Genomic DNA, 10,399 nt, shown 5'->3' with positions numbered 1-10,399 from the left:
CAAACGAACTCTGACTCTTATGAAAACGGAGTCGGCATCACTAGCTAACATAGCCAAGGCGCTACAAATCGCCGTCAATAAGCTATCCACGGAATCCGAAACCGAGAAATTGACGATGCACATTACGCACTCCGTCGACGTCACGACCGCTCTGAAACTATTGGAATGTTGCTTCGCGGTCGACTCCGCAGGAGCCGAGCTCTGCGCGAAGGGAAGGAAGATAAAAAGAAGCAACGAATCAGATACCGAAACCCTAGTCGTCACAAACGAGGGAGGGAAATCATACGCCGAAATCGTCAGAGCCATGAAGGCTTCGATTGACCCTTCGAAACAAGAAGTGAAGATCCAAAAGGTATCGAAAACGAAAGACGGACACGTCGCGGTCAAGATCCGGGAAGGCAACCCGGAAGCGCGCCTACGCCTCCAACAGGACATAAATCAAGCGACGGGGAGCTACGTGGAAGTTCGCAAGGGCGCCAGAATCCAGATAATAGTTCACGATCTGGAGGAAACGAACACCACCGACGAGATTGAGAAAAAGATCCGCGAGGAAACTGATGAAGAAGGAGAAATACAGGTTAGAGAACCGAAGGAGTCGAGGAACGGTGCATGGACGAGCACAGTCACGCCCCCTAAGAGGGCCGGCCAATGGCTAATTAAGAACAAGCGCATCCGAATCGGCTGGAATTCGTGCCGGATAACGCAAAAAATCTACGCGCCATTCGCGCTACAGCTGGACACACCAGCCATCAATGCAAAGAAAAGAAATCCGATAGTATACGCTGCTACAGATGCACCAAGGAAGGCCATGAGGCGGCCAAGTGCGACCAGGAGCCCTGGTGTAACACCTTTGAGGCCCCTGGGCATCAGGCCATCTCCACGGACTGCCCGATGTACAGCAAGTTCATAAACGACAAGCTGAAGGGAACGAAGAAAACCGAAGAGAACAGAAACCCCCCGAATATCGTCGATGATCAGAATCCTACAGATCAACCTCAATAGGAGCAGAGCCGCCCACGAGCTCGCCCTGAACACAGCCATCCAACTGGAATCGGACGTTCTCTTAGTCACAGAGCCGAATGTAAATAAGCTAGACGAAAGATGGTCCCCTGACCTAAAGAACGACGCAGCAACCAGACTCCTCGGTAACTCGGGAGCTGGTGCAAAAGAATCAGATAACGGGTTCGTCTGGCAAACACACGCCGATTTTATTTTCTATAGCTGTTACATCTCACCCAACACAGACATAACCGAGTTTGAAAATTTCCTCGGCAGCCTGGGCACAAGCTTGGAGTCTCAACCGAGGGGCCAAGGTACTCTCATCTCTGGAGACTTCAACTCCGCATCCCCCCTATGGGGTAGCCAAAGGGCTAACGCCAGAGGGCGTATACTAAAAGAATTTATAGCTAAATATAACCTAACAGTTCACAACGATGGGTAAAAGCCTACTTTTCTGAGGGGCACACAGGAAAGTTATCTCGACCTTACCCTAACGAACGATCGGATCAAGACAAAAATCAAGCACGGGACAGTCCTCGGTGAGCTAGACTCGCTGAGCGACCATAACTACATTTCCGTTCAGATAACAAGAGATACGCAAAGCGACGCGGGGAACAGACCACGCATCGAGAAAAAGCTGGACCTCGAGATATGCACGCAAGAACTCGAAAGAATGCTCCGAGTCAGAAACCCCACACCCGGCGTCTTCACGAAGGAGGTCAGGAATGCCTGTACAGCTGCAACCTTCGACCGATCGCAACGGATAAAAAGAGCTTATTGGTATAACGAAGAGATCGCCGAGTTGAGACGGGTATGCGTCAAAAACCGGAGACGATTTCTAAGGGCCAGCCCGGAAAACCGCCCTAGGTATAACATGGAATATCGAATCAGCCGAAATAGCTTAAATCGCTCGATCCTCAGCTCGAAGAAGGAAACGTGGCGGAAGCAATGCGAAGAAGTTGGCCGAAACCCATGGGGAATGGCATATAAGATCATCATGAACAGGCTATACGTTCCCAAAACAGCACCACCAAACGACATGCTCCGGGCGACACTAGACACCCTTTTACCGAACCGCGCTCTGGAGAGGCAGACCCGCACGGACTGGACACGGATACAGGAGATCGAAGAAGTCACGGACGAAGAGATCGAGCTCACCATGAGGAAAATCGCACCGAATAAAGCGCCGGGTCCGGACAGGATCCCGGGTAAGGTAGCCAAATTCATTCTGAAACATTTCAGGAAAGAATATAAGGACGTTATCCACGAAATCCTCCGGGCCAGAGCTTTCCCGAAGTCCTGGAAAAAAGCTGACGTCGTCCTCATCAAGAAACCAGGTAAACCACCCGAGCTACCGTACTCATACAGACCGATATGTCTCCTGAGCACTCTCGGGAAGTCATTAGAGAGCATTCTGAACCAACGACTCTTGAGGGAATTAGACGAGAAATGCATAATCCACGACAATCAGTACGGTTTTAGGAAAGGGAAATAAACTATCCAAGCGATCAAGAAACTTACGGAACAGGTGGAGCACGAATTCGGCAAGAGGAACCTGGCCTGCGGGAAGCTGGTCTTAGCTATCCTAATCGACGTAAAGAACGCCCTCAATTCCCTGAGCTGGGCGGCGATAATGAGCAGCCTCAGAGAAAATGAGATCTCAGAACATCTGATCGCCTTACTCGAGAGCTATTTCAGGGACAGAGAGATAAGTAGCGGAGGCGTGAGGAGAGAGATGTCGGCCGATGTCCCTCAGGGCTCCATTATCGGTCCGACTCTCTGGAACCTCGCATATAACGGAATTTTCAAATTGCAGCTACCACATGAATGTGTGATAATCGGTTATGCCGACGACATCGTTGTCGTCGTCAGAGACACAGCCGAAAGCGTGATCGAGCGGAGAGCTAACGAGTGCATTAAACGAGTTGACGAGTATATGAAATCACTAAGCCTAGAAATTGCCCCTCAAAAGTCTGAGGCAATAATTTTCTCCAGAAAACGCCAGGTCGACCTCTTCCACCGAGGAAACAGGATAAGAATGAGCGACTCGGTCAAGTACCTATGTATCACGCTGGACAGGAAGCTCACGTTCGTCAAACACATAACTCAGGCATGCCAAAAGGCAGCCAGAGTCGCTAACAATATCAACAGAATTCTCCCCAGAACCACGGACACCGAGGAGAGTAAGAGAAAACTCCTAGCGAGAGTGAGCGAGCAAATCGTCTCCTACGGGGCACCACTCTGGGACGAGGCGTTGAGACTACGAAAGATCAGAGACCTACTCACCAAGACTCAACGAGTAGCCGCCATCAGGGTAAGCAGAGCATATAAAACGGTCTACACTCAAGGTATCCTCGTCATCGGACGGCTGATCCCCTGGAATATCAAACTTGGACTAAGGAGAGACATCAGAAACGGACTCCAGAGCGCGACGAACTTCGAAGATGAGTGCATTATGATATGGCAGGAGAGCTGGGCCGAACCCTCGGCAGGTACTCGAGGAGCCCGTATAAAAAAGCTAATCCCAAATATTGCTAGTTGGTATTACAGAGATCACGGGGAACTTACATATGAGCTCACCCAATTCGTAACAGGTCACGGTGCTTTCCGGGCTTTCCTGGAAAGAATCGGCAAGGCTCAATCAGGTAAATGCAACCTATGCGAGAGCGGGGAAAACGATAATGCAGATCACGCTATTTTTCGCTGCAGCTATTTCAACACAGCACGGGAACGATGGAAACGTCTGACCGGTGGTCGCATCACGGAAGACAACATCTGGAAGCGAGCGCTGAGTTCATCCGACTCACCATCATCACGAAGGAGTCCCTGGACAGGATCGAAGAGCGACAAAGTACCAACTACCTCTCTGAACAAGAAAACGAACGCACCGAGTGAGCCGCGTGCGGCGACCACGTGGCGATGATTCTCTGCCGGCGATGCGGCTGACTGGCGGACGCAGACTGTAAACAGTGTCCCCGCCAAGTTTGGCTGCTCCTCTGGCTCGGGATCCTCTCCACCCCACGGCGCATGCGCGACCGCTCGGCTGCCTGCCCGACGACGCCGCTCCCTCACTCTATTGCTGGCTCTCATAGACCGCACAGAGTGAAAAGCTAGATCGAAAGATTGTAATTAATTCGGTGAAATTTGTTGAAATCGTTGAAATCGGTTCAAAAACTTACGTTTCTTGGTCGGTGTATAGGTGGTCGGTTGAGTGTCGACGGAGGAGATTTTTTCCGAAAACCTTGGGAGGCCTTCCCGGTGAGTAGGGGTCCCCGCCGGACCGCTAGATCCACCGTCCCCCGTCGGGCGCCGTTTTGCGAGTTTTTCTCGAGAACGGGACGTTTCCCGAAAGAAAGTCGTAAGACCGTATCGTTCGGGACTGGTCCCCCGGACGTAAAGAAGTCGAAAAATATAGGTGGTAGTTAGGGCAAATTTTTCAAGAGAGATTTTCCCGAAAACGGGAGATTCCCCGAAAAATTCCGTAAGACCGTATCGTTCAGGACTGGTCCCCCGGGCGCAAAGCAGGTAGAAAGAATAGGTGTTAGCTAGGGAATTTTTTCGAAAAATTCCAGAAAAAAATTCGACTTGGCAAGGGGCCCCCGGCAGGGTAAGTCCCTGGATAAGTCGAGGGTGTTAAATTCGAAAATCTGTTTTTTTTATGACCCTTGGGGTCATATTTCGATTAGTGACCTTGTCAAGGTCAAACCGAGTTAAACCCGGATTCGAGTCCTAGGGGCCAAGGGGAGCACCCTCCCTCAATTAGTAGCCCGATCCGGCTAGTAGTTTTCGAGTTATAGTGCCCCAAAGTTAAGATTCCAGGCTCGCCCCAAAAGCAGCCCCCACAAGCTAGACGCGCTAGTTTTTGAAACCAAACCTCTACTCAGACGAATTTGTCAACATCTCCTTAGTATCTCTCATTTGCTCTCATGCGGCCAAGCGTCTCCAAACAGTAGTCAACCGACCCTCGTGCTGCTGGGTGACTCCGGTTAGATAGGCATCGATGGCTTTCGTGTTATTTCGGGGTCGGCGTACGTTCCCTGCGGGGCGAGATCGTCATGCCTGCGAATACCCTGAGGGGTCGCTCCGCGCCCCCTCAGTCCACACGCAAAGGTGGGGGTCAGTTGTCCTCTCGTAGAGTTGAGTGTTCGAACGACAGGCGAGCTATAGCACATTGAAAGTTCCCTGGGACAAGTGGCCCCATGTGTCCTCGTTGCTGAAATCCGGGCCATAGTATTACTTTTTTAGCGAGCGCAACAGCAACAGCAACGACTTGCTTTCATGCGGTCAAGTGTCTCCAAAAAACTAGTCAACCGTCCCTCGTGCTGCCGGGTGTCTCCGAGAACTAGTCAACTGTCCCCTATGGAGACGAGTGCCCCCTCGCACGCTCGAAATTCACTGTGAGACGAATTCCGAGCAAGATGCCTATCGACGCCAACCACACCTCTACTCGGACGAATGTGTCAGCATCTCTCTTCAGCATCTCTCATTTGCTCTCATGGGGCCAAGTGTCTCCAGAAACTAGTCAACCGTCCCTCGTGCTGCCGGGTGACTCCGAAGTCAAGTCGACTGTCCCTGGTGCGGACAAGTGGCCCCCCGCAGCATCAGGATCTTTACCGCTTGCAATGACAACGATATTCGCGGAGCTACTTTTGCTCTCATGCGGCCAATAGTCTCCGAAAACCAGTCAACCGTCCCTCGTGCATAGTCCTTGTAAGAAGGCCGATCGACGGTTCGTGTACCTCTTCTCGGACGAATCCGTCAGCGTTTCGCATCAACGACTCAAGGCCTTTCTGGCTTGCGGTGACAAAGATATTCGCGGAGCAAGATAAATCGTGAGGTAATTTGACCGCGTGAACCAAGTCCTAGATTTCCTTTGGCGTACCCAATACCATCCCCTAACATGCAAAAGGCGACTGTCTGTTCCCGAAAATTCTTATCGACAGCGACACGAATTCGTTCCTTGCTTTCCCGGACGTTGGTCTTCCTCGAAATACTTCTTAAAGATGAATCCAGTTAGTGAAAACCTCTCTACCGACGCTTTCAGACGGCTCATCTTGGCCTCTACTGGATGACGCTGTCGCTATCGAGCTTCGCCGCCGGAGCAGTGTCCACCGCAGAACTTTTTCGGGAAGTCTGCTGAGTACATCGGGCGCACTCCAATCCGCAATTCCGTCATCCGGGTGGGTCCGAGTTTCGGTGACGCCGGTTCCTGCCTCCTGACACCCTCAGCTCTCATGGCTCATTCAACGAGCCTCTAGAGCCACATTTCACTGCATTTGCTTCACCAAGATCTACCTAAGCCTTCCAGACTTGTCATGAGGATTGCATGAGTGCTCGATTCGAGAGCGCGCTTGCTGTCTTCGGCCGATCGGCAATCCGATTATTTCCGGGGAACAGCCGGCTCATTCGCTGAAACATCATCGAAAGCCGAAAGCGGACTCGGCGCTTTGGGCGTCATCGATCCGAGCTGGGTGGGTCCGGTGGCGTCCGACTAATTGTGCATGGCCCGGGAGGCCTGCGCGCATTCGGACTCCTCGATCGCATTGAGAGAATGGTTAGGTATCAGGTCTTAAGCACTTCCGACTCATTGCGCATTGGCTGCGAACATGGCCCTTCGCCGCAGAGCGCATTCGAATCCAGTGACGTTCGACCAATGCCGCATGGCCCGAGAGGCCTGCGCGCCTTGGGTTTCCTCGAGCGCATTGGAGGAACGGGCGCATTCCCGGCGAGCACAGACTCTTCGCCCCGTTCTTCCACTTTCTCTGGGCTGTGTTGCCAAGAAAAGGGCATGTACTCTACGCTATCGTTCTCGACTACGACGTCGTACGCTGGCGATTACGGAATGCAGCGTGTATTTGTCAATTATACTATTCTCTGCGAATTATTCCAATTCGTTGGCTCGAGAATTTCTCGCCCATTTTTCCAGCGCCCATTGCGTCATCAACCACCATGGTTCTGCCGAAATTCTACGGAGCCTGTTATCCGGCTGCGTAGCGTCATAGACTGGACGATGACTGCCGCATCGTCACGAAAACCCGTGTACCAGCGAAGCTTCACCAAGGAGATCTTCGAGCTCCCGAGGGTACCCCAGTGAAGAGGATCATCCTCTATCTGTGGAGTTCTCTATTCTGAAAAACCGGCGACTGACACAAGTGCAGCCACGGCCATCGAATTTCGGCGATACGATATCCAGTATACTCGTCCAGTGGTTAGGCGTTTGGGTATCGAGGAGCATTGGTTGTCTATTACTAATTGTTGGGTGGTGCCTTCGGTGTAGTCTCGAGTGTTTGTTGTGGAGCTTCCAAAACTTAACGTTTTCAAGTTTAGGATAAGGACCCCGAGAGCAGATGTTCATAAATGCCCAATATTCAACGTATTCCCGGAGGAGAAGCACAAGCCGGTGTCCATCGCCGCCCCTAGATAGTTTATGAGTATTGTCCATCTCACCTCTCGCTCTACACATTGAAGTCCCCGATCTGGGACGGTCACCGACCGGTCACCACTTAATCCGTCCACAGTGTTTCCAGATTGACCTAAAATCTAATGGTCTACTTTGCTCAACCCTTTTCTATGACTCGCTAGATATAGGGACAATGAACCTCAGTCAGCTGATGAAGAACCCAAGACTGACACTAGTATTCCGTGTGATCGTTCCAGCCGAGGTATCAACGAGATACGATTTTATCTCTTCACTGATCGCTCAAGCATCGGGTGTTTCGCATTTTCGCCAGTTAGGCTCCCTGAAAGTTTTATTCAGCTTTTCGGCATCAGCGTCCTTGGCTGCGTGGCGCTTCTCGGGGTCCGCTGTTCATAATTACTCAGATATCGGAGGTTTCACCTTTGCGACGACTAGTTTACCTGAAACTCTCATGGAAGCCCCTACTTTTTTATTTCCTGGATAAAATCTTTCGAAGTCCTACTTTCAACCGTAGCGGAGGTCTCGAAGATACAGAATAGAATTCATGCCGGGAAACGATGTAATCGCTTTAGAGTTTCATGGAACCTCTGCGGTAGATCGGGAAGCTTGACGACAAGGCCCTCAAGAGGCTCCGCGTTACGGACTAAAGTGACGGCCCGCCTTAGCAAACCGTTCCTCGTATGAACGAACGTTTCGAAATATCGCTGCGTGGGCGTGTCTTTCAGTGAATTCGGAAAGAAAAGCAGGCGAGAATGCACTTCTATTCTGCTCGACACATCATGCTCCCCAGTATGTGTGGAAAACCGGAGGAGGTTCCTCAGAGCCAGCTCGGAGAACCGCCCTAGGTACTACACGGAGTATTGTACGAGCCGGGGAAATCTAAGTCGATCGATCCTCAGGTCAACGAAGGAAACATGGAGAAGACTCTGTGAAGAAGTAGGCCGGAATCCGTGGGGTATCTATCTATATATATAAAAACGTATGTCTGTCTGTTTGTCTGTCTGTCTGTCCGGGGTACCCTATAGACTCGGCCAAACCGATCGCACGTGAAAATTTAGGAGCGTGTTCTGGGCGATCCAGCGGTTGTTATAGGGGGTCAGTACCCCGATGCGCTGAGTCCTTCTACCTTAAAAAATTATTTGAGTGCTCCACCCACGAAAATCCTAAAACTCGGAAAAAAATTGAAAAATCGGGAATTCGCTGAATTCACAAACGCCTGAACCGGCCGCCGTGAAAATTCAGGGGCGGGTTCTCGGGAGCTTCAGGAGGGTCATATGAGGGTCGTCGTTCTCATGTGATGGGTCCTCCCACCATAAAAAAATTATTTGTGTGGTCCTCTCACCGAGAATCAAAGATTTCATCAAGGGAAAGACGGGAATTCTCAGGATTTCTTATCGGCTGGACCGATCGCCATGAGAAGGTGGATTCTCGGGAGCACCTAAGAAGGCTGCTGAAATATGGAGTTCCCCGAACTCTGTTCTTGTTTGTCAGAAACCTCCGACGCATATATCTAAGCCAGCTGCTGAATAGACACAATCAGATACTTTTCTAGTTCAGAGACCTAGTTCTAAAACTCGGTAAATTCCGGATGTAAATCTAGGACGTTCACTCTCTCTACCTACTGGATCCTTGACACAGATATCATCCTATATATTCAACGAATAAATGGATAGAGATACTCTCTGCTCTGTGACCACACAGAAGGCATCCTCGTCATTCTGAAGTCTGAATTCTGTCCTCCTCCTGGTATCCCGACTGATCTAGTGAAGTTTCCACGAGACTCCACGATACCAAGGAGGATCTTCAATCAACGTGAGTAACGACATACTCCCTCGCGAAACATGAACGTTGCAGAACAACTGGCAAAACTCGAGGTAGCCGACGACCCTAAGCCAGGGTCAGCTCCTCCAGTCTGCTCAACGTCGGAACCTGAGGGAATACGTTCGCGATTCACTCCTCCCAAACTACTGGAGGATGGATCGAACTATCCCACATGGAAATCTCTGATTCCCGTGACTCTCCAAACCGAACCCTACGCTTGGGAAGTTGTCGACTCACAACTGAAACCAAACCATGGACAAAGCGAAAGCGACAAACAGCAACAGAAGCATTTCACTCGCGGAAACATCGCAGCCAGATACATTCTTTTGAATGCACTCGACACCCCTCTCATCGAAGGTCTCTTCAGTGATGATTCAACAACTGTGAGTGGCCCCACAATCTGGAAAAGACTTGAAGATCATTTTCTTCAGAAAGATGCAAGCAGGAAAATTATCGCTGTGCACAACTTCTTTGCGTTCCAATACCGCGATGACAAAACCGCGTATGATAACGTAACAGAATTCAAAAGACTGAAGAAGGCGCTGGACGACGCCTCCGCGAAAATGGACGAGGACATCGTCAGCATTACCCTGATCAACAAGCTGCCTCCAGTTTACAGCTGGATAAAACAAAATTTCACGCAGCTAGACGCCTCAGGAAGAAAGCTGGCAGACATCGCAAAACTCATCCTGTCCGACTACGCGCGCAGAGAATCCGAGAAAGCCACTCGTCAAACCTCCGAAAGGAACGGAGCAACTGCTCTCGTTGCGAGATACAACCTCCGTCGCTTCTCAAGAAGCAACCAAGCTCCAACTCCTCAGCAGAATTCATCGAACCGTCAAAATTACTCATCGCCTCGATCAAATCAACCACGATTCGGCCAGAAGCCACAAGGACAGTCATATGACTAATCAACAGCAAACAACTTCAGCAGATCGATGCAAGAAAACAAGAAGACAACCCTCCGATGCAATTACTGCAAGAAACCTGGACATCACATCGGCCAATGCCCAAGAGCCAAGGCTGGAAACAAGCCTCGAACGGAATCTCACAACGTGGAGTGTCTCATGACCGAAGTGAAGCACTCAAGCAGTCCAGATTCGAGCGAATCTGATGGTGAGTTCGTCATTGATTCTGGTTCCACACATCATATAATCAATG

The 10,399-nt window shown here is 50.6% G+C and overlaps 1 protein-coding gene across 1 annotated transcript; it reads left to right on the top strand.

Annotated features, from left to right (window-relative positions):
• Positions 1 to 1,978: 1,978 nt before the first annotated feature.
• Positions 1,979 to 10,354, top strand: LOC108865198 (putative 115 kDa protein in type-1 retrotransposable element R1DM; the record flags this gene model as incomplete). The annotated part of the gene is given in 3 exon segments (XM_029113225.1): positions 1,979 to 3,644; positions 9,272 to 10,075; positions 10,157 to 10,354. Coding segments are annotated over 3 exon segments (2,668 nt in total), but the record flags the coding sequence as incomplete, so codon positions are not given.
• Between the last annotated feature and the right edge of the window lie 45 nt (positions 10,355 to 10,399).

Source organism: Galendromus occidentalis, unplaced genomic scaffold, assembly GCF_000255335.2.
Source record: "Galendromus occidentalis unplaced genomic scaffold, Mocc_1.1 scf7180000076433, whole genome shotgun sequence".
Lineage (NCBI taxonomy): Eukaryota > Metazoa > Arthropoda > Arachnida > Mesostigmata > Phytoseiidae > Galendromus > Galendromus occidentalis.
Note: the sequence above shows the minus strand (reverse complement) of the source record. Positions and strands in the feature narration are given on the sequence as shown.